The sequence below is a fragment of the Microcaecilia unicolor genome, chromosome 10 (genome assembly GCF_901765095.1).
Source record: "Microcaecilia unicolor chromosome 10, aMicUni1.1, whole genome shotgun sequence".
Lineage (NCBI taxonomy): Eukaryota > Metazoa > Chordata > Amphibia > Gymnophiona > Siphonopidae > Microcaecilia > Microcaecilia unicolor.
The window spans coordinates 37,253,025-37,277,192 of NC_044040.1; the positions used below are offsets into that span (position 1 = coordinate 37,253,025).

A 24,168-nucleotide genomic window follows, 5' to 3' on the forward strand; every position below is an offset into this window, starting at 1 on the left:
CTCCGTGTCCCGCGGTTCTGGCTTCCTCTCCATGTCCCACATTTCTCCTCTGCCCTCCCATCCCATGTCCAGCGATCCTCCCCTCCCCTGCCCTCCCATCCATGGCCAGTGGCTCTGTCCTTCCTGCCACCCTGCCTTTGAGCCGTTCATCTTACCTCAGGTGGCAGCGGCGGCAGGCTGGGCTTGCGTCGCCTCCAGCCTTCCCTCTCAGTGTCCCGCCCTCCTTTGACATCATTTCGTCTTTACGCGAGGGCGGGACACTGAGGGGGAAGGGAACGCTGGAGGTGAGCTGACGTCAGCATGCTGTTATGAACCCAGCCATCCAGGGAGCAGAGTTACAAATTACAATATAAGATGCTTGCAAATGGCGTTTAAGATTAAGGAGACGATAGCATATGAGGAAAGTGCTTAGTACATCCGGCCCCTTGTCATGAGTCAGTTACTCACAGGGCTGCAGAATGCTTTCTACTGGGCTATTGAGAAGGAGTTTTTTTCCTGTGTGCTGGGTGGTTATAAATATTTTCCTCAGGTGATGGGCTAAAATTTTGGGGGAGGGGAGGAACATTTTCTTATCATAGTGCGAAAATCTGGAATGATATCCTTCCTTAGATTGGACAAATATCTTATTTGCATTTCAGGAAAGCTTATCTGTTTTTTAATTAATAGGATTAATTATTGAATTTACTGTATATACTCTACTATAAGATGAAAGTTTTGGGCCCAAAAATTAGGATCTCGGCTTATAGTCTAGTCAACACATCTCTGTCTCACCCCGCCTCGTTGTATTGACTGGTAGGGGAAAGAAAGATGTACCAGAAACCTTGGGGGAAGGGGAGATAGGAGAGGGAGAGAAATGCTGGTTTCTGTGGAAGGTGGAAGAGAAATGCCGGTCACTGTAGGAGGGACAGGAAAGTGGGAGAGAGAGGCTAGTCACCATGGGAGAGGAAATCTTGTATTTGAATTAATATTTATCTCAACATATTTGAGTATATATGATTAGGAGAGAAACTGTGTAATTCCCTATATTTTGAAAAGGCTTCTTTAACTGTAATCCACTTTGAATTCTTAAGGATAAAAGTGGAATATAAGACTAGTATAGTACATAACCATTTAAAGTAAAGCTTGAAGTCCTGTTTGCATGCTCATAAATCAGTTTTGTTATCGCTGATGAGTCCAAGCGTTTTTTAAATCTGAGTGCAGAGTGTTCTACTTACCCCTAACTGGGCATGTGGAGACCTGCACTACTGCCCTGAATTGGAGCCTGGGGAAAGGCACATGTGACATGCTTACTCTGATTGTTGACAGATTGATGAAGAAACTGTCGTCTCCTCTACGGGTGCACTGTCCCTGAAGCAGGTTCCTGAGAAGATGGTGGTTATTGGGGCAGGTGTGATCGGTGTGGAGCTGGTAAGCGAGACGTATCTAACGATGCCCAGTCAGGCCATCAGAAGTGTTTGTGCTCTTTCTCGGAGGACATCTGAGGTTGCCACTACTGAAACTGGGGATCAGAACTCTGGCCCGCTTTTTGCCACTTTTCTCATTGTCTTTATTCTGAATGATAAATGTGTTAATGATGTTGGAGAATTCACTGCATGAGGTGCTAAAATGACCTCTGTGCTAAACCAAACAAAAAAAATAAAAAGAAAAAAAAATTATTATTATTATTTGTTACATTTGTATCCCACATTTTCCCACCTTTTTGCAGGCTCAGTGTGGCTTACATATAACCGTTAACGGCGTTAGCCAATTCCGGTCTGAACAAATACATAGTATGAATGAATACAAAGTGATATTGTGGTAGAATGAGGTACATGTATGGTAGGTACAATTGGGGGAACTTAGGGAGGGAAAGGGGGAAGAAGAGTCAGATAATTCCCCCCTGTGCACACCCCTGTTTATAATAATATACAGGTACTTTCTCTGTCCCTATAGGACGCTAAATCTGTTCTGTACCTGGGACAGTGGAGGGTTAAATGGCTTTCCCAGGGTCACAAAGAGCCGCAGTGGGAATCAAACCCATTTCCTCCAGTTTCTGCTCTTAAATGTTAAGATAAAAACTTCCCAGCTTAGCCTCTGTAAAACATTTCCTGTAATGCAGAGGCATCAGATAAATAAAATTGGAAAGGATGGGTGAGGAATTTCTGTGGATAAATCTGAGCACATACTTGGATGTGTGCTGCAGTCATTTCTTCCAGGACTCTGTGTCCTTGATTTTTCTTCTCAATCTTCTGCATCACTGCTCAGTTGTCCTAGGCCCTTTAAAGCTAATGGATCATCAGTTGGGGTCATATATGTTTTGACATGGGGGTCTAGCCTCTGATAGTTTTTTCTTTTGTACCTGCAGGGCTCAGTCTGGCAGCGGCTTGGTTCAGATGTGACTGCAGTTGAGTTCCTAGGTCATGTTGGTGGAGTAGGCATCGACATGGAGATCTCGAAAAACTTCCAGCGTATTCTTCAGAAACAAGGACTTAAATTTAAACTAAATACTAAAGTTACTGCTGCTGCAAAGAGACCAGATGGAAAAATTGATGTTTCGTAAGTTTCCTTGTCTTCTGCCCTTTAGGATGTTACAGGAGGAGTTTTGTGATTAGCATTACTGGAATCTGAATGCCCTTTCATTTTTTGTGGAGCGTGGTTGGGTGTGCATGGCTGTTCTGCGCAGGGGAAGAGAATCCATATATAAAATTACTGTCCTCAAAAACTCGGCCTTTAAAGTCCAGCCACCTTCACATTTCATCTGCTGTTTTCGAGGGCAGTAATTTTATATATGGATTAAGAAGCGAGTGAATTTCACTTCACTAAGTGCTCCAGCATTACTTTTACAGGTAACAAGTGCTAATGTGAACATTAGCACATGACCTGAAAAGAAAATTATTCTAAAATTCCTTAAATTGTATCGTGTTGAATCTGGGTGTACCGCGCAGGAAAGTCCCACGTTAAACACGCCAACCTAGATTCTAATGCCCTGTAGTTTAAAAGGGCCCCTAAATTTGTAATAAAGCGCCACCGCCTTAAGAGCTGATCTCAACCTGATTGCACAGTGATGACTGTTGTTAAGGTTTACCTGAGGGTTAGTAGCATGGAATCTTCCTACTTTTTTGGATCATGCCAGGTTCTTGTGACCTGAAGTGGCCACTGTGTTTAAAAAAGAATAAAACCAAAACTGGAAAGTGAGCTTGATGGACCTTTGGTCTGACCCATTATGGCAATTCTTATGTTCTTAAGAATGGTTCCTAATTTCTCCAGGGGGAGTGTTGCATCATGGTATGCCCCTTAGGTTTTACTCCTCTGTTTGTGGTTCCTTCATTAATATATTGGTGCAATCCTGATTTGAATTATGCAGCACATTTTATTTAAACTCCAAGGAGAAAGTTCTGTAAACTTTAAAATCTCTTTAGCGATGGGTTGAATGTCATTACAAGTAAAGAGGGACCTTAATTTTATTTGCTGTTAAGTGTCATCTGAATTCCTAAGGAACATTAGTGCTATTGGTTCTGTCTTGTGCTTGAATGGTGACTGTAAATGAATCTCCTAGTATATCACTCTCCTCGGGTAAATGTTTTGAATGTAGACAAAACACAAAAAAATCCCTTTGAATTTATAAAGTAAGCGCACCAATGATACGTAAGCCCTGGTATTCCTATTCTCTCTGCTTTTCTTTCAAGTATTTTGTTTTAGAAGCTGCCTGTAGAGGTAGCTGAGTCAACAAATAAAAATAACTAATAAAATATTCCAGTGGGTTTGTAGGATTGTCTCTAAGTTCTACCCCTGTTAGCCTCAGCATTCCCTGCAGCCCTTCTTCAGATGGTTGTGTCCTGGTGGCTGTGATCCATTAGATGCCCTAGAGCAGAAGGGGCACCATCTCCTCAGTACCAATGATTGGTCAGCAGGAGCTGTCACTCTGTTGGCAGCTGTCTTCTCTTCCTTCATTCCTGTAGGCCTGAACATCCCACCTCTGGGCAATATTCAGATTGATCCTGTGGTGGTGTCCTGACTGAATCATGGCTAGAGTGGAATGGTTTGATTATGGATAAAGGAAAGAATGAGGTTTTATGGATAATACATGAAGGTTTACCTGAAAGTTTGAGAATTGTTGAATTTGACATGATTCCAGTGATTTTGGAAGCCAGGAGTCTTTGTGAATCTTAACGGCACACAACTTGACACCCCCCCCCCCCCCCCCCCCCCCCCCCCCGTTTACTAAATTTTGCTAGCGGCTATTGGTGCGGTAATGCCAACACACCCTGTTCACTTTGAATGGGCTGTGTTGGCATTGCCACGCAGCTTAGTAAACAAGGGTTAGTTTGTTGCGTATTAAGGAAGTGGTCAGGTGTTTTAAGCTGCAGTCGGTGAGGTGGCTTCAGGATTATCTTTTTCCTTCTGACTTTTGTACTATGTTGGTTTTCTGTCATTTGAACCTTCTGTACTGCTCTTTTGTGTGGCCCACTGGCCTTTTCAGACCCTTAGAACTGTTCACAACTGCAGATAGAGGGGTCCTTTTACTAAGGTGCACTAACAAATTTAGCACATGCTAACGATTAGTGCGTGCTAAATGATAAGACGCCCATAGGAATATCCCCTAGGTTCTCTGTAGATCGACTTACGTTACGCACGCACATCCAGTCATATTCTGGATTTGAGCTTGCAACTTAATTCACAAGCCAATCAGTGCTGATAATTGCCATGTAAGCAATTGACACTAATTGGCATTAATTAAAATTTATATGCAGAAATGTCTAAGCGTATTCTGTAACGTGGTGCGCGTAAATTCTAAGTCGCACAGTTGAAAAGGGGGCATGGAATGGGCAGGTCATGGATGTTTCTAAAATCTGTTGAATACACCTGGTCCATGAGTAATTTAGACACTGGCATTTACACCAAGGTTTTCTTGGTGTAACTGCCCGTGTCCAAATTTAGTCTTGCAGACTGGGTTCAGTGTATTCTAAACTGTGTAGAAATTTAGGCTTATTCTATACAGTATGCTTAAATTTAGACGTACTTTGTAGAATACGCCTAGGCGTATTTCGTCTCTTCGCCAATTTTAAAAAAAAACTTTTTTTTTTTAGGCTTGATATATAGAATCTAGTCCATAATGGGCATCTTATCATTTAGCGCACACTAATCATTAGCTCTCCTTAGTAAAAGGACCCAGAGTTGGCTTGTTGTTTCATGATCATATTTCTCCTGTTTTAGCAAGGCTACATTGGCTTCTAGTTAAGCAGCATTTGGCTGGGCTTTTTGGTCCATTAGTGTGGCCAATGTCTTAGATCTACTGGTACTAATTTGGACTCCTCTGGTACTACTGGTACTAATCTGGATTCCCTTTGTGAGGGCCTTTTCTGTGACTGGTCCTTGTAAGTGCAGTTCTTTTCCCAGTACTCTGAGGACTGAATCAAATTTCTTGAATTTCAAGCATTACTTTTTAGGGGGGGGGGGGGGGTTGTTTATTTTAAACATGCCTTGGAAATCAGAAGTGATTCATATGAATACGGGTTGATTTTTAAAATTTAATTTATGATTTATTGATGGTCATTTATTTTTTTGCTATTTTTGTGCTATATGAAGTTTGTATTTGTGTGCTAGAATATTTATTGTGCTCTGCTGAAACTATTCTTGAGTAGATATTGAATTTTGAAAAATAAATCAGCCCAGTCAGATGGAAAGTTGAATTTAGATCCCCCAGTAGCAGAGTACAGTTCTCTGAATTATGAGGGTGACCCATGGCTTCACGTTTTATCCTCTTGATTTTGATGCAGTTTCATGTCATGAGGTCTTAGCCTGGATCTCCTTATTTTATTTTTTTCCTAATTCCATTCTAACGTTTTCTGTGCCTGTAACACTTGTAGAGGCCAACAAGATCAAAGAGAGGAAATGACAATTGACATCTGTATACTCTTCATAAATTAGGAGACTTTTCTTTGAGGGAGAACCAGAGAGAATGAATAGATGTTGAAGGTCTAGGAGAGGAATGGGATGGAGTTTTGTCGTCTTAAGTTGGGGTATATTATTGCATCTTTTGTGCATATTGTTTTTATGTGGATAATGGGTTATGGATTTTGCTATAAATAAATCTCTGTCACTTCCATGGTCTTACCATCACCTCCTTCTGTATTCAGTATTGAAGCTGCAGCTGGTGGCAAGACAGAAGTTGTAACGTGTGATGTTTTGCTGGTATGCATTGGCCGCCGTCCTTTCACTCAGAACCTGGGTCTGCAGGAGCTGGGTGTAGAAACGGACGCTAAAGGGAGAATCCCCATCAATAACCGCTTCCAGACAAAGATCCCAAAGTAAGTAGCTGGAAATTCTCAAGACATGCCATTACGCCCGTAGCCGAAAGTAGCAAAAATATGATGTCCTTTTTTGTAGATTTTCTTCGTACTTAACTAGATTTTCAAACTCTCACTCTTCAGAATGGAATAAATACAAAGGGAAGGTTGCTCAAGACTATAATCATGTGAGTTGGAGAAAGAGAAAGTAAACTGCAGGCTCATGGGAAAATGTTGCTTGTTTTTAGAAAGTATTTAAGCATTTAACTCTCACTTTTTTCCAAAGTGAGGTATATTCAGGTTCTGTATTTCCCCTGTCCCTTGTGGGATCACGATCTAGGATTCTGCCTGAGGCAATGGAGGCTTAAGTGACTTGTCCCAGGTCACAAGGAGCCGCAGTGGGATTTGAATCAGGCTTTCCTGGTTCTCACTCTGCTGCTCTCACCATTATGCTCCATCAGTCTGCCAAACACTAATGGAGTCATTTGGTATTAGCTGCTGTCTGGGTGGCAGATGAGGAGGATGTGGCTCAGTGTGCATCTGATCGCCTCCTTTTCTTGTTTGGTCATGGGAAGGAGTAGAAAGAGCAAGGTTGGGGGGGGGGGGGGGGGGGATAGAGAGCAAGCTTGTCATATATGCCTGGGGGGAAGGGGAAGCTTTCATTCTTGGCAATGTGCCTGGGGAGAGAGCTCAGAGAAAACTGGGGGTCTTGTTGGGAGGGAGAAAGAACTTGGGGTGGACAGTGAATACTGAGAATAGCCTAATGGTTAGTGCAGCAGGCTTTGATCCTGGCAACCTGGGTTCAATTCCCACTGTAGCTCATTTTTAACCCTCCATTGTCCCAGGTACTGGAACTTAGATTGTGAGCCCTCTAGGGACAGAAAAAGTACCTGCATATAATGTGTACAGTGTTGCGTATGTCTTGTAGCGCTATAGAAATTATTATTAGTAGTAGGGAGGGGGAGAGAGAGAATTGATGATCTTGTGGAAGAGGGGGGCTGAGTAGAAATGACCTAGAGGGTGTAGAGAGAGCTGGGAAGTGTCCACACTGGAGAAGGAACAAGGAAGTTGAAGGTTGAATCTGCTAAGGTGGGGATGGTGATTTAAGTTAAGTTAGAGGGCCGGAGGGTGGAACCTGGAGTATGATATTGCTGGGGAAGGTTTTTTTGTTGTTTTATTTTTATGTGCAGCATTCCCCAGGCATCTGCTTTTGTACTGATATAAAAGGCAGCATTCACTAGATTTAATATCAACAGACCTTGTGGCTGACTCTGTTTTCTTTGCTTCATAGTATCTATGCGATCGGAGATGTAGTTGCCGGCCCAATGTTAGCTCACAAAGCAGAGGATGAAGGGATTATCTGTACTGAAGGAATGGCTGGTGGGGCAGTTCATATCGACTACAACTGTGTACCATCGGTGATTTACACACATCCGGAGGTCGCCTGGGTTGGCAAATCAGAGGAACAACTGAAAGAAGAGGTACAGTTCACCTTCTAGCTGCACAATGCTGTTCCCAAATCATATGTGCTTCACTCGCTACTTCAACTCCTGAAGCAATGCAGAGTTAAGTCTTTCAATATGAGTCGGGCAAGCAAGAGGGTCTAGAGGATGTTATCTGTTCTGCTCGATACAATACATTTCTGGAACATCAGTGTGTGATCTGCGTATTGTATTTTGTAGGGTGTGGAATATAAGATTGGAAAGTTTCCATTTGCTGCTAACAGCAGAGCCAAGACCAATGCGGACACAGATGGTCTGGTGAAGATTCTTAGTCATAAATCAACAGACAGGATGCTGGGAGCGCACATTTTAGGAGCCGTGAGTATACCGGATTATTTCTAGGAGAAATAGTCAGTAGATCAGTACAGATGATGTGTTAAGATTTCAGTCTCAAGCTCTTTGAAATGTTTTATCTGTTCAGTCTTATTGGCTAGGGTAAGGGTGTCTGAGGTACAGGGCTTAAAAGGTAGCCAGCTAAAAGGCTTGAGTTGGAGCTTAGGTTTTACTGTGTGAGGTTTTTTTAGTTTGTTTGTTTTTGTTTTTTCTTTTTGACAGTTGAGAAACTTAGATCCCTTCCTTGGTGTATAATGGAGGGTCCTGCTTGTATAGGAATGAAAGCTTAGCAGAAATATTTTTATCAGATGCATGTATTATAGTATAGCTGATTTGGAGCTGAGGGGGTTTTTTTAGGTGTTTTTTTTTTTTTTTGACAGTTGAGAAACTTAGATCCCTTCCTTGATGTATGATGGAGGGTTCTGCTTGTATAGGAATGAAAGCTTTGCAGAATATTATTTTTATCAGAGGCATCTATTTTAGCTGATTTTTGTTTTGTATCTTGTTACCAGCAATGAGAAAAATGGATAAGATATTGGAGGATTATGTGGAGGGGGAGGAGTTCTTTCTAATACTGCTAAATGAATTGAGGGAGATGTGCACTTCCTTTCTTAAAGGGTGCTGGTGAAATGGTGAATGAAGCCGCTCTCGCTATGGAATATGGTGCATCTTGTGAAGATGTGGCCAGAGTGTGCCATGCCCATCCCGTAAGTATTAGAAATGTTCATGTAGCAATGTTTTTTTTTTTTTTTTTTTGTTTTGTTTTTTTTTTTTTGTTTGATTTAGACCAACATCGTCATCACTTTTTTCAAACTTTTGTATGTAATCTAATAATGAAATTATCAAAAACAACATCCTTAACACCCATCACATTATAACATTCTATCTCGTCTTTAACACTTTACAGAACATTAGATGTCGAATCTCATCATGGATAGTATGCCCTCCTCCCCTCTTCGTTTATTATCCCAATCGAATTAATGAAGTTCTTCCCTCCCCCCTCCCTACAAATTCCCTCCCCCCCTCCCCCCCCCTTTTTGAAGCATCAGTTCCTGAGTCCTAGGGATGTTGAACCACCTTTTTATTTGTTATGTTACAGGATTTGTCAGGTAGGAATGCGAGGGTCCCCCAATCTGTTAATAATGTTACTACGTGCGTGGGGTGCAAGGACCTGTATATAGTTTCTCCAAATAAGATATAATTCTTTTTGTCTTTTAAATCGCAAGGCGACAGCTCGAACTTCCATCAACAGTAAAGCATGAAATCTATTACGCCATTGCCAGTATGTCAGAGGCTCCTGCGTAACCCAGTTGACCAGTATGCATTTTTTCCCCACTAAGCAGGCCTTGTAGACCAACAAATTATGGTGGACAGCACCAGCCCCAGACCCTTCGTCCATCCCTAATAGGACTTGTTCCGGTTTCAGCGAAATTCTTTTGTGTTCCAAATACCCTAAAAAATTAAATATTTTAGTCCAGAACTGCTGGACTTCCGGGCACTCCCACAGAGCATGGTAATATGTACAGGGCACATTTCCACATCTCCCACAAGTTGATTCTCCTACTCCTCCCATTTTGAAAAGCCGTGATTTAGATGTATAAGCCCTGAAAATCACCCTTCCTTGACATTCTCTTAATTCTGCACTGTTTATTCGTTTAGGGATTTGTCGTAAACAACTCAACAGCATATGCAATGTCACCTCCCTTCCAAAATCTGCTGACCATTTCAGTAGAAGCTGGCTCATAGTTTGATGTTTTTTGTGTTGTATCAGTCTTTTGTGAAGGAGTGATATTGAGACCGCCTCCTCAGTAGGCATCTCATACAATTGTTCTATTTTATTGGGCACATCTGCTATGAGAAATTGCGTGGGAATCCCTATTATATAGTGAGATATCTGTTGATGTGCAAAGACATCCGTCCACGAGACTTCACCTATCCCCAATGACTCCACTCCTCTCATCCTACCTGCAGAGTCTACCAGGTCTTGTATAATTTTAAGCCCTTTTTTCTTCCAAATTTTAAATCTAAAATTATCCATTCCTGGAAGGAAGTCTCCATTCCCCACTATAGGTAGTAATCCACTTTGATGTGCATCAAACGCCCATTGGCGGCTCAATTCTCTCCATATCAATCTAAGTGGTCTAACCAACAGACTGTTCTTTATGTGTTTTGGTAGTGAGGACTGTTTGGCCTGCAGCACATACTGCAATTGCAGAGGGCTAACCCACCTCTCCTCCACTGCCCGCGGTGTGTGGTAAGACGTCTCCCTGAGCCAATCCCCCACATGTCTCATCAAACATGCTCTGTTGTAGCGTAATAAATTCAGTACCCCCACTCCTCCTTTTTCCCAAGAGTCTAACATATTTTGCCAATTTATTTGTGGTCGTTTATGATTCCAAAAGAACTTTGAGAGCATGCTCATCAATTTCCTCCAATCTTTTTTTAAAAGAAAGAGTGGTAAAACCTGAAAGCAGTACAGCCACTTCGGGAAGAGTATCATATTAAATAAAGATATGCGGCCTAGTAGGGATAGCGGTAATTTAGTCCATCTATCTAATAAACGCTTTGTATACTCAAACAATTTAGCTATATTCCTCTGGTATAATCCAGAAGGCTCCCCCGGCAATTGTATCCCTAAGTATTCAAACGAGTTATTTGCACGTTTTAGTGGACATGCTAATCTAGACCACTCTGTTTCTGTCATATTTATCAATTGAATCTCAGATTTGTCCAGATTAAGACCAAACCCTGAAAAGTCCCCAAATTCTTGTAAAGTCTCTAAGATCACTGGTAAGGATAGTTCAGGTTGTGTTAGGATGACCAGTAAATCATCCGCAAACGCAGATATCTTAAAATGTTCGTGTCCTATATGTACCCCTTGTATCTCTGGTGATTTCAAAATATCCCGAATTAGAGGGTCTATCACCAATACGAACAGAAGTGGAGATAAAGGGCACCCCTGTCTAGTGCCTCTAGCTACCTCAAATCGTCTAGATGTCAATCCATTTGTCATCACCTCCGCCATAGGGCCTTTATATAACGTTCCAATGGCCCTCCCAAAAAACCCATTGATCCCATATGCTTCCAGTACTCCAAACATAAAGTCCCATCGTACTCGATCGAATGCTTTGTGTGCATCAAAACTGATCAGTATAGACGGATCTTTGCTCAGTGTTATGTGTTCCAATGCTAATAAAATTTTTCTCAGATTTTTTGCTACTGATCGGTTTCGCACAAACCCCACCTGTGGATCCAATACCAGGTGGGGCAAAAATCTAGCTAGTCTATTTGACAAAATTTTAGCAAACAGTTTGGCTTCATAAGCTATTAAAGAAATAGGTCGATAAGATTCTGTTTGAGTTGGGTCTCTGCCCGGCTTCAATAACACGATGATTTGCGCTGTTTTCAGCGAGTTAGGGAGTTCTCCTCTTTCTACATAATTGTTAAAGACCTTAGTTACACAAGCTCCAATCTCTTCAATCAGAATTTTGTATACTTCTGATGTGAAACCATCCACTCCTGGTGATTTATAGAGTGGACTGTCCCTTATACACCACTGGACTTCCTCCTCCGTTATGGCTGCATTTAAGATGTCTTGTTGGTGGCTTTTGAGTTGTGGAAGTATCTGTCCCCCTAAATATGAAGTCGCCTCCAATCCCTCATCTGCTGGTTGAGAGTACAAGCGGGTGTAAAATTCCTCAAACACTCTATTAATATCTTCATTAGTATGGAATCTAGCACCTTTCTCATCCTGAATTTGTGTTACCCATCTCCGCCCCCCCACCTGACAGACCAATCTCGCTAGGAGTTTCCCTTGTTTGTTAGCATGTTGGTATAACTGGTATTTATAATATATCAAAGACTTTTGTGTATGAGAGTGAATCAGTTGATTGAGTTCTACCTGTGTCAGCAGCAGTAGTTTCTTATGGGAATGGGATTGCGTTCTACCATATAGTTGTCGGAGCGTTCGCACCCTTTTCTCTAACCGCCTCAGCTCGGCTTCTCTCATTTTCTTTTTATGGGAGGAGTATGATATTATATGTCCTCTCAGTACGGCTTTGGCTGCCTCCCAAAAGAGAACTGGGTCTGATTCATAGCTTTCTCTATTAAATTCCCCATACTCCCTCCATTTATCTTTCAGAAATATATGGAATTGAGAATCATAATATAAATTTCTTGGGAACCTCCAATAATATGGGCCCTTTGGTTCAGCTTCCCATTTCAGGATTACCGATATCATTGCATGATCAGACACCAGAGTAGGACCGATCTCTGCCCTCTCCAGCTGGGTCGCCATGCGTTGTGATATTAGCAGGTAATCTATCCGTGACTGAGTACCATGGGCTCTTGATAAATGGGTATAGTCACGATCCCCTGGATGTAGCAGGCGCCAGGAGTCCAGCAGCTCCAACTCCGAACATACCCACGGTACTCCCCTGGAAAAATTCACTGGTCTTATCCGGGAGGGGCCAGTGCTATCCACCAAGGGATCAAATACTTGGTTAAAATCTCCTCCAATTATTATCGGCATCTGGTCAAAGCTTTGTACATGTTTTAGGAGTGTCTGGAAAAAATTTTTGTCATACTGGTTCGGAGCGTATATATTAACCAGTAACAATGGCTTATTGTTTAATGTAATATGTTGAATAATATATCTGCCCTGGAAGTCTTGAATCTTTCTGTGCTTCACATACTGTATTCCTTTCCTAAATAAAATGGCTACCCCTGCTTTTTTGTTTGAAGTTGGGCTATCAACCAGGTCTCCCACCCACCAGCGGCACAGTTTTTTATGTTCATCTGCATTCAAGTGCGTTTCTTGCAACATGACTATCTGGGCCTTATGTCTATTCAGCGTTTGCAATATCTTTGATCTTTTAATGGGTGATGAAATTCCCCCCACATTCCATGATATTATCTTAACCACAGTTGTTTCCACAAAAGCTCATTATGTTAACTCTCATTGAGCACAATTGTTCTGAAAGGCGAGAGCATCCCAGCTTGCCCCCGTCCCCCACTATTAGGTGGCTCCCTCCAATCCCCGTATACCTGTCCATGTCTTTACATTGAATTCCCTTACGTTGATCTATCAGCTTCCCCCTCTGTCCCTGTTCCTGATCCAAATCCCTCCCCCCTCCCTCCTCCCCCAATTGTCCCCTCTTCCCCTGTCCTAATCCCAGTTCCCCCATGTAGTTCTTATAGAACCGGTCACGTATAGGTACCCCACCCCCTCCCTTACTGATTTGATTGCATTCCCTGGTTATGACTATGTACTCAGTTATATTACCACTCTTATTGCGATTTACCTTGCACATCAGTCAGGTTATACAAGATAAAGCTGTTGAGTTATTAGCAAGCCAGGACCTTCTATTAAACCAACTTTAGTCTAAAGTCACAAGTCGCCATCTCGCAATTTTCAGGACTCAAATATTCCCTCTGTCCAATGTCCTTATCTTCAGCAGGTTATTGTTAATCCATTGTTATTCTCATCTTTCTGGAGTTCCATCTGTGTTTTATCGCTGAGCTTTATAACTCGTTCCGCTTTTCATTTTTATGAGGTCTCTTAACTGCTACACAGTCTTGTTATTCGCGTTTTCCAGTCATGAGGTTAGCTGCTATGTGCTATTTCATTTTGTTGCTTTAGTTGGTAGCGTTTTCAGATAATCTCTGGCTTTCTCCACTGTCTCATAAGTATGTTTCTCGCCCTCATAAAGAATCCGCAGTTTGGCCGGATATATCAAAAAGAACTTAATTTTGCGTTCATATAACTCCGCACATATTGGAGCATAAGCCCGCCTCGCCGTCGCCACGCTGATTGAGTAGTCCTGAAAGCATAAGATTTTTTTCCCCTCATACTGCAGTGGCTGACCTGCTCGAATCGCTCTCAGGATCGCCTGTTTGTGGCCATATTGTAATAGCTTCATAATTACCACTCTGGGTTTGTCATTTGATTGTCGGCGAGGCCCCAGCCTGTGCGCCCGCTCAATTCGCAGTGGATCTTGTAAGTTATTTAATCTTAGTGTCTCCGTGAGCCAGCGTTCCAGAAATCCCACCAGTTCTGCGTCTTTTAAATTTTCCGGAAGCCCAACAAGTCTTAAATTGTTCCTTCTTGCTCGATTTTCCAAGTCGTCTAACTTGTGTTCTAGGTCTTGCACCTTTTTTTGAAGTTCCGCTCGTTGCTCCTCGGGCTCCTGCATGCGATCTTCGATGTCGCTGATTCGTTGCTGCATGTGGTCAAGATCTAGATTAAATCCATCTAGTCGTTCATGGGCAGCCTCCGCTCGGTCGTATAGAGCCTGCAGTTTTTTATCTAAAGCTGCTTCCACTGCCGCCGTAACCTCTGCAGTGATCTCAGCGGTCCACGCGGAGCACACCGAGGAGTCCGCCATATTGGAATCTAGGGCCTTACCCTTTTCCTTTTCTTTCTTTTGAATTCTTGTGGCCATTCCTTAGCGAATTGTCGAGTCAAAGTTCTTGTCTCGTGCTCTCTTTTCTCTATTGTATTGCACGAGGTATTCTCTGTATTTAACTGATGTCGGGTGCCGATTTTGCTGATGAGTATTCGAGGAAGTGTGGGAGCTCCGCTTTTCAGCGACTGCTCTCCACCATGGTACCACGTGACCCCTATGTAGCAATGTTTTTTTTAATAAATCCTGAGTCTCTGCCCCTTACTCTTTCCTGTTAGTCGTTGTGAAGAGCCTACAGCAGTGGTTCTCAAACCTGTCCTGGGGGACCCCCAGCCAGTCAGGTTTTCAGAATATCTGTAATTAATATGCATGAGAGATACTTGCTTATAAAGGCAATAGTAAACATGCAGATCTCTCTCATGCATATTCATTATAACCATAAACACTGGGTACACTAATAACTGTATAGTTGTAATACTTATGAAGGTAAATATCTTAAAACAACTATTATCACATAGAAAGACTTTATTAAATATCCAAATACTTGTTAAAAACAACTAGGGTTTATAGGTTTAACACATTGCAATCACATTAATATCAAAACATATCAGCTCCTACATGGCTAATACACCAAAAATACCTAACCTTTAACTATAGAATCATATACTTGTTCAAAACCACACATGTGACATCGCTCCGTCCAGTCCCAATCAAAGTTGTTGCTCCTGTGGATAAAGCTCTCACAATGTCCCAAGATATCATCCAAATAAGACTCAGTATAAACAAACACCACCTTCACCCCTTCAGCAGGTTAGGTACTTTTGGTGTATTAACTGTGCAGGAGCTGATATGTTTTGATATATTAATGTGATTTCAGTGTGTTTAACCTATAAACCCTAGTTGTTTTTAACAAGTATTTGTATATTTAATAAAGTCTTTTCAATGTGATGATCAGTTCATATTCATTAGGGATTTCCTAAAATCCCAACTGGCTTGGTGGTCCCTGATGTCAGGTTTCAAAATCACTGGCTTACAGCACCAGGGACCCCACAAGCAGGTTATGTTTTCAGGGGGCTACACAATAAATTGTGCACGAGAGCAATTTGTACAGAAGCTGAGGCATATTTTCAAAACACTTAGCCTTCCAAAGTTCCATAGAAACTATGGAACTTTGGAAGGCTAAGTGCTTTGAAAATATGCCTCAAGGGGGACCAGTGTAGGCAAATATCTTGTGTATACTCATTGTGGATAGCTTGAATACTTGAGTGGCTTGTCAGGAATTTGAGCTGACAACCACTGGCCTGCAGATTTTTCTCTTCTTTTGCCCATAGATGAGGGATGTGAGCTGTTGTAATTTTTAGGGTAACTTGGAATGCCCTCCCGCCGGAGGTGGTGGGAACGAAAACGGTAACGGAATTCAAACATGCGTGGGATAAACATAAAGGAATCCTGCTCAGAAGGAATGGATCCTAAGGAGACGAGATTGGGTGGCGGGAGACGGAGATGATGCTGGGCAGACTTATACGGTCTGTGCCAGAGCCGGTGGTGGGAGGCGGGACTGGTGGTTTGGAGGCGGGGATAGTGCTGGGCAGACTTATACGGTCTGTGCCAGAGCTGGTGGTGGGAGGCGGGACTGGTGGTTTGGAGGCGGGGATAGTGCTGGGCAGACTTATATGGTCTGTGCCAGAACCGGTGGTGGGAGGCGGGGCTGGTGGTTGGGAGGCGGGGATAGTGCTGGGCAGACTTATACGGTCTGTGCCCGGAGAAGGACAGGTACAAATCAAGGTAAGGTATACACAAAAAGTAGCACATGTGAGATCTTGTTGGGCAGACTGGATGGACCGTGCAGGTCTTTTTCTGCCGTCATCTACTATGTTACTTTAGTCTAGGAATTGCTCTGCTTAACCTTGATACGGGTTTCAGGATAGCTATGTATTGAAATAAACCAACGGTTGCATTCCCTCTGATTATGGATGTTGCAGGAAGAGCTGTTTCTAGTGCCATCCCAGTTCTGTACAGTCTTTTGGTGGTATCTTGTTTTTCTCTCCTGGACTGAAATGATTCATTGCTTCTGTTCTATCTACAGACCATCTCGGAGGCCTTCAGGGAAGCAAATCTGGCTGCATCCTTTGGCAAAGCCATCAACTTCTAGAGGGAAAGCCTCATCTGTACATAAGATTTCTACTGAATTGACTGTTGCATAGCGGAGGGAATAACTATTCATTTTGTCTAAACAGCTATTTAATAAACAAATTAACAGTAGCTTGAAGTAAGAGGAACTGTTACATGTGCCCTTAAATTAAACCTATTTAAATACGTTGCCACAAAGCCCTGCTTTCCCTGCAGCCTGGGGACACAGGGATGTAATAAGCAAGAGTGAGGTCAAGTCACCTACATCCTATTCAATATTCTAAGCCCTCTGCCACTCCTGTGGGCAGTAAATCATGTTGGAGAAATACAACTCCATAACGTTTCTTTGCACACACATGCTATAAAATACCTAGTTTTGCTGGTCTCCCAAGTGTGGTATGTGAATCGAGTTTGTGATGAGTTTACTTCTGCAGCAGGCCTTGCTTAGAAAATAGTATTTGACTGTTCAGGTAACTTGTAACTCTGTGTTTTCTCATTTAAAAAAATATAGGGGTAAATATTCTTCCAGCAACGGTCAGTATTTTTACGGCTGCCAGCGATGTAAGGTCAGGCCACATCCAGGCTCTGGCATTAAATATCTGGGAATGTGTGGCCGTCTATTACTTAACCGGTTAAGAGTGATAACTCGGCACTTAACTGTATAGGTGCAACTGGACAAAGACAGTGTTGCGTTTATGTGGTCCTATTTATCCAGTTAACTTATACAGTTAAGTGCTGACTACTTGGTTAAATCACTTTGAATATTGACCCCCCCCCCCACCCCCATAGCCACTGTTCATCCTGTAGTAGCCAAATATTGATTAGGAGAGGGTAAAATACTGAGACTCATCATAGAAGACCCAAGGGTTACAAGCCGAAGGAGCAGTCCATTATTTTTCATAGAGTGCTGGATGCAGGAAAGAGGCTTCCAGGAGAAGGGGTGGTGATAAACACAATAACAGAATTCAAGAAAGCTTGGATGAAGCATAAAGAATCCTAAAATGTGAAGACATGAACTGGCAATAAAGGCCAACAGAGAAGGAGAAACCAGAGATCAACGGTAGCCTGCGGTCACCAGGAAGGAAATTAGGTGAGCTGGGTGCCACTAATGATCCTTTTCTGCCTTCATCTTTTGATTCTAATGTTGGATTTGAGGAAAAGCCTCACCAGTGACCAAAATCTAATTGGTTGCAGCAGAAGTTGGGTTGGTGGAGGGATGTGCATATTGGAAACTCTTGGAGGAACAGCCTTTTTCTTTATGGATTTAGCTCACACCTTTCCCAGTAGTAGCTCAAGGTGAGTTACATGCAGGTACAGTAGGGATTTCTCTGTCCCTAGAGGGCTTCTGATCTATTTGAAGTTTTTACTGCCTTGGGTACAGTGGACTCACCCAAGGAGCATCTGCTGGACTTTAATTCCTTTCCCCTGTCCACTGCTGTAACCATGAGTTTACTACTTTTTTTTGGCTCTGTGGTGAGGTTTTACAAGTTAACTGTATATGAATCATGCTTCAGACAAGTCTCCCTTAATGCTACAGTTGTTGGTTGGGAGGGGGCTGTAAACAGAGCTTGCTGTTGCATCAGTGTCTGGGCAGTAGAAAGGGAACCCTTGTACAAAAAAAGAAAAAACAAAAATAATTTACTGCTCTGCATTTCTCTCTCTGTTATTGCTCCAGCAGCAGTATGTTACATTAATCCTTTGTACCACAGATCAGGGATGTTTTTAGATCTGATTTCCTTGTAATGTACAGTTTTAGTTTAAACATGATTGTTTAAATTCATGCACAAATAAAGCTATGAAAGAATGGGCCAGTGGGGAAATTTTGGCTGAAACGTGTAGGGTTTTTTTTCCCACAAAAACAAACTTCATTCTAGAAGATATGAAGGTGATTCCCAAACCTGATCCTGGAGGCACCCCAGCCAGTCAGGTTTTTAGGATACCTCACAAATATTCATTGTGGATATTTGCATACACTACCTCCACTGCATGCATATTCATTGTGGATCCTGTTCCTCCATCTTGTGGTTGACCCCTAAGTACAAATCTGACGCAGTAACTATTGGGGATAGGCCCAGCATTTCTCTTGCAGATCCATCAGCACGTTGTACTCTGCTCACAATTAGCTCAAAGGTAACCCATCTTTGCTGCAGCTGTTGTCTTAGGTCTTTTGTGTGCTGTCGGCATAATTGTACGGTTGGGAGCTGTGGAGCCGTTTTTGAGATGTGGTCAATGAGAAGACCTTGATAGAGGCGTTTGCAGTTCTTGAGGCACAAACATGCATCCGATTTGTGATTCACACAACTGAGAGAGATTTCATCTCTATTGGCCCTGTCAGTGGACTCCTGAAGCAGGCACTTGAGCTGAAACACTGTGCCGTGTCACGTCAATATCAGTTGATTTATGGAATAAAGTTTGCATGACATGTTCCGTCTCCCTGGTATCATTGGAAGAGATGTGTTGATCACACTACTCCTTTCTCTGACTTAGATTTGTACTTAACATGTTTTAAATGAAAGACATTAATGTGTACTAACTGCAAAAGCTAATGCATTTTAGTAAAAGGGCCCCCCTCAAGGTAATTTAGATTCTATACACACACAAAATTGCTAATAACAGCATAACATGGAATCTTGATCATCTAACGTTTGTAATATGTGGGGTAGAATGTGAGTATGAACAGAGTTGTTAGTGCAAGTTTTAGTTAGAGGGTTAGTTATTTTCTATTGTTAGAGGTTGATCTTGTCAAGTGAGTTTTCAATAGTGTATGAAATAAGAGAAGAGTCTTCAGTTTGACAGAGTTGTTTGGGCAGAGAGTTCCAGCTGGTTGTACTTTGGTATGAAAATCTAGCATTGTGGATAGTTTTATATTTGATTTTATTACATTGAGAGAAGTGTAATACAAGAAAGTCTCTGGATGATTTTTTAAGCATTGCGTGTTGATAGTTCTGTAAGATGAGGATGAACCATAAATTATTTGGTGGGTGAACGCACATAATTTGAAAGTAATGCGTAAACTTAAAGGTAGCCAGTGTCGTTTGAGTAGAAGCTGGGTCACTTTGGAATATCGGGTAGCTTTAAGTACAACCTGAAGATTGTTAAATTTGGTTTAGTATCATCTTTGCAAGAGGTTAGGGCTATTCATGTCAAAGCGAAAGCCAACTTCTGTGTGTGCAGTCCAGAAGTAGCCTGAATAAGGAAAGCCTGTAGCAAGATGCCATTTTACTACAAAACAGTGGTGTTGCCAGCTTTTTCTCTTTTAGGCTCTTGCCAGGTACTTGTGACCTCGGTTGGCCACTGGTGGAAACAGGATACTGGGCTGGATGAACCTGTGCCGTGTCCGTGGGGCATTGTCTCCAAAAGGGATAGTTTTGTGCATAGCATGACAGGAAACAACTTTGCTCCTAAACCAAGGCATGTGGAGTATGATGTCAGTCTCTCAAATTTACTGCCAACACTTACTGTAGTAGTTGCATTGTGCCAGTATGGCAGTGCTTATGTATTTACTATTGCATTCTGATCTGGATTGAAGACATTCACTTTCTTCTTGCTGAACCACTGCCCTGTTGCTTTTGCTGTTGATCCTTGTCCTGCTGTAAGGACCCAGGTCTGTTGGACAAACAGGTCTACTGGTACTTTGTACTATCCATCTTGCATGAGTCTCCTTTTTTCCTGTTGCTGCAAAGCATCCCCACAGTATACCTCCACCACACGTTAGTATGCAGATGGTATTAGGAGGTGACAGGTGTAGAACAGAACAACCACAGCACATCTTTCAACACAGCGACTGAAGTTCCACTGTGGTCTCCTCAGATCACACAACTTTTCTTTGCAAACTTGTTGTGGCTTCCTTTGTGCCACCCTCCCATACAGGCCATGTGTATAGATTAATCTTAACTGTAGAATGGGCAACATTATCCCCCGTCTTACCTAGATCCCTCTGTGGTTCTTTTAAAGTAGGGAATCTTGACCCAATCATTGGGGTACATCCAGCCAGTCAGGTTTTCAGGATATCTACAATGAATATGCATGAGATAAATTTGCCTACACTATCTCCACTGTATACAAATCACTTACACAACTTCATTGTGGGTATCCTAAAAATTGACTGGCTAAGTGTGTGCCGAGGATTGGGTTGAGAACCACTGTTTTAAAGGAATCGGCACAGCCCGAGTGGCTCTTTGCTTGGCTTATGCCTTCCCCTGCTGTTCCTGTACAGTGCGATGGGAATGGCTGCCTGAAATTACGGATATCTGTTGTTACTATGATGGGATCAGTGACATTCGCAGTAGGTCTTGCCTGGAAAAATCTCAAGAGCTACAGCTTGATTTGTGCCATGGAGTGTTAAGGGTTGCTGTTGTGACTTCAGCGCAGCAAGAAGTTGCAGCTGGGACTTTATAGTGGGGAAAGAGGAACTGCTACTGGGGCTCGTCTCATCTCTTGCTATAAAGGAGGGGTGCTGGTACTCTGGCCTATCTTAGCCCCCTCCTTCAAGAAGAGCCATGGAAAAGTTGTGACCTTGTTCCCTAACAGCTTAAGTAGGGGGGAAAAATCTGCCCCAGCCTCACAGTTTAAAAGGTGGGGGAGAAGCCAACCCTCCTTATCCCCACCCATCAAGAAACATGAAAAGCAAAGCAAAATCTATTTCCCAGCTCCTGAAAGTTTTGGCTGGGGCTTAATTTTTTTCCCTCCATACTGGACCTAGCCTTGATTATAATGCACTTTGTAAAACTAAATATGGGCTCATTTTTGGATTGTGTCTGGTTATCCAGCTGAGGTACTGCTGTCACAGGTGAGATTAGAATGAACATGGATAAAACGCAAAGCCCTGGCTTAGGCAGCAGTACAGCTGGCAAGGAGCCTCAGACTGGCAGCCAAAGAGCCAGGAGAGCTGCAGCAACTAAGGATATGTGGTTAATGAGGATTCCCAGATGACTGATTAGTACAGGAACCAGAATTGTTAACAGGGTATCCCTTGAGCCAATGCTGACTTGAAGCAGTCTGGTCAATGTTGCCATTATCTGCCCTGATACCTCTCCTACGCCTGCTATGCTGTTTGCTAGCAGCATGGAAGTAAGGAGGGATGAGTGTATGGGGTGGGGGTGGGGGTGGAGAAGAGCATGAATGAGTGGAGTGATGATGAGCTGCTATGACTTATTTAGAGAGGTGGTAGGGAATGTGCAGGGGAGGGTGTCAAGAGTGTGTGGGACCTCTCTATTCCCTAGCCGAGATAGTGCCATTTCGAGTGAAGTAGTTCTCTAATGGTTAGCACATTGGGCTGAGAACCTGGGGAGATGGGTTTAGTTCCCACTATGACTCCATATGACCCTGAGCAAGTCACAACTCTTCATTGCCCCAGGTACAAAACTTAGATTGTGAGTACTTGCTTATAAGTAAAACTGCTTTGGTTGTACAACAGAAAGGCAGTATATCAAATCTATGACTCTTTCCTTTAACAGCAGTAGTTAATTTACCAATATGGGCCATGGTGATACAAAATGCACTCTTTAAGGTGCCATTCATGGCAAGACATGCTATGCTATCTTGTGTAGCTTTTTCTACAGCCCCCAATTCACATTTTCCAGTGCTGAAGAGGGAGGGGAGTGCGTCCTTGGAGACATCCATCAGTGCCACTCATTGGCTAGCAGGTGAGATGGTGCAATTTACCTAAGGAGCATGCCGTTCCAAGACTGACCCCAAAGAGCAGCTACCTTTAATAGAAAATGTTATTGCATTGCACAGTACTCCACAGCCCCTACCCAACTACTCCACGCCACCCTACTGGCAAATATTTCTAGAGAAAACACTGTACTGCAACCAGATTTCTGACTTTTTGGTTTGTGTATACATAAGATCTAAAAATGGCATATCCAAATTCCATGAAACAAAACAACCAGGATACAAAAGTGTACTATTTTATTCAGAGTAAAAAAAAAAATACTGTTAACCTTTTATTCAAAAACATCCAGTGCTATTCTTCATATAAGTAAAAAGAGTTGTATAATGTTTCTTTTACTTGGAAGTTAATGCATGTGGGTTTAACACTTCAGGCATTCGTCGTTGAGCCGAGCCTCCGATGCTCTTGATACCTAGTTGGAAGGCTTCGGCCTTGGTGCTTTGTTATAAGCAGGTGCTGTAGATCGCCACCTTCTGGCTGATTGCTTGCAGGAGCGAGCGTACTGTTTCTTCCAGCCCTACCAGTTGTTTGGCTTTGTTTTCTAAGACTTTTTGATTCTTCTCGTATGTTTTTTCCAAATCTATAGGGAAAGGAAAATTAATATTCATGAGAGATGCTGAAAATCAAAAAGAGGGGTAGGCTGTTAGTTTTGAAGAGTCCCTGCAGTTTGACGCCAGGTAATGCTCTAATCTTAATGCTTATTTTGAAGAACAGCTTGGTGAGAGCGGACGGTAGGTTCTAACTGTAGCCTCCCCCCCCCCCCTTTTAAAGAACGCTGCAGAGAATAGAATGAAGGTTGGCTTTATTGTGCCTATAACCCCAACCTACAGATGGGATTTAGGGAGCCTTGTGTACTGAGGTCTGAACGGTCATGATTTGCGGCCACCTGCCATAGGTTGCTGCCGGTATAGCCGGGGCACAGAGTGATGGAAATGGGTCCTAACTGGGGAAGGGGGTTACAAATGAAAGCCCCATGGTATTATATCTTTGGCCCCCAGTTATAAATGGTAGTGAATGCAACAGGACAGGTTCTGAGTATGGCAGAAGGTCACATGTGGAGGGATGCCATGGCAAGTAAAAAAAAAAAATAAATAAAAAATGTCTGAACAAATGGCACAATTTTTGAATATTCTGTATGCAACAGAAAACACACAGTCCAATATTAAAATGGACTGATCAATTCACCAGCAGCTGGGGCCTATATCAGTCTGTTATCTGGTAAAACGTCTTTCCTGTGCGCTAAGGCCATTTTTACCGCAGCAGCCAAATTTTCTGTTTTTGGAATTAATGGCCATATACTAGTGTTGCCATTAACGCGTGGCTATTAATAGAAATTAGTGCGTGCGCACCGCCGCCTGTTTTGTAGGCAGTAAGGCCTCACGCGCTAATCCTGCACTAATCAGCATGTGGTAATATTGATGCACTAATTAGTGCAGACACACCCCTCTGCAAATAACGATAATAATTAAAATATTTTTTACTGCATGTAGATTAGGAACTTATCGGATGCCTCGATGAGTCCCGCAGTAACCCTTTTTAAGATGCAGTAAATGTGCACTAGCATTTATCACAACTTAGTAAAAGGACACCTACATGGTGCTGAGACAAAAATCTTGCTATGCAGCTTGACGTGATTATAGTGAAGGACGGAGGGAGGGTGGCACCAAAAAAATTATCCAGCTAGCAGTAAATGAAACCACTATCTAGATAATCTGGTTCATATAGCCTTGTTAAATTGCACACCTAAAGTAAATGGACAGTATGGATGCTGACACGGGGCATCTATTTAGCCCTCTATCCTGCCACACCTTTTCTGGTGTGTCTTATTACTAGTAGTAGCAAACAGACCAGGAGAACTG

The 24,168-nt window shown here is 42.5% G+C and overlaps 2 protein-coding genes across 2 annotated transcripts in view; one reads left to right on the forward strand and one right to left on the reverse strand.

Annotated features, from left to right (window-relative positions):
* Positions 1-19,055, forward strand: part of DLD (dihydrolipoamide dehydrogenase) — a 38,188-nt gene extending 19,133 nt beyond the window's left edge. The window contains exons 8-14 of the mRNA XM_030215940.1: positions 1,306-1,407; positions 2,345-2,535; positions 6,117-6,287; positions 7,558-7,747; positions 7,949-8,086; positions 8,719-8,808; positions 16,592-19,055. Of these exons, the coding sequence (XP_030071800.1) occupies positions 1,306-1,407; positions 2,345-2,535; positions 6,117-6,287; positions 7,558-7,747; positions 7,949-8,086; positions 8,719-8,808; positions 16,592-16,657 (948 nt within the window). The 3' untranslated portion in view covers positions 16,658-19,055. The remainder of the gene's footprint in view (positions 1-1,305; positions 1,408-2,344; positions 2,536-6,116; positions 6,288-7,557; positions 7,748-7,948; positions 8,087-8,718; positions 8,809-16,591) is intronic.
* A 3,471-nt stretch (positions 19,056-22,526) lies between these two features.
* Positions 22,527-24,168, reverse strand: part of LAMB4 (laminin subunit beta 4) — a 304,586-nt gene continuing 302,944 nt past the window's right edge. Inside the window, 1 exon segment of the mRNA XM_030216762.1 lies at positions 22,527-22,889. Within this exon segment, the coding sequence (XP_030072622.1) occupies positions 22,753-22,889 (137 nt within the window). The 3' untranslated portion in view covers positions 22,527-22,752.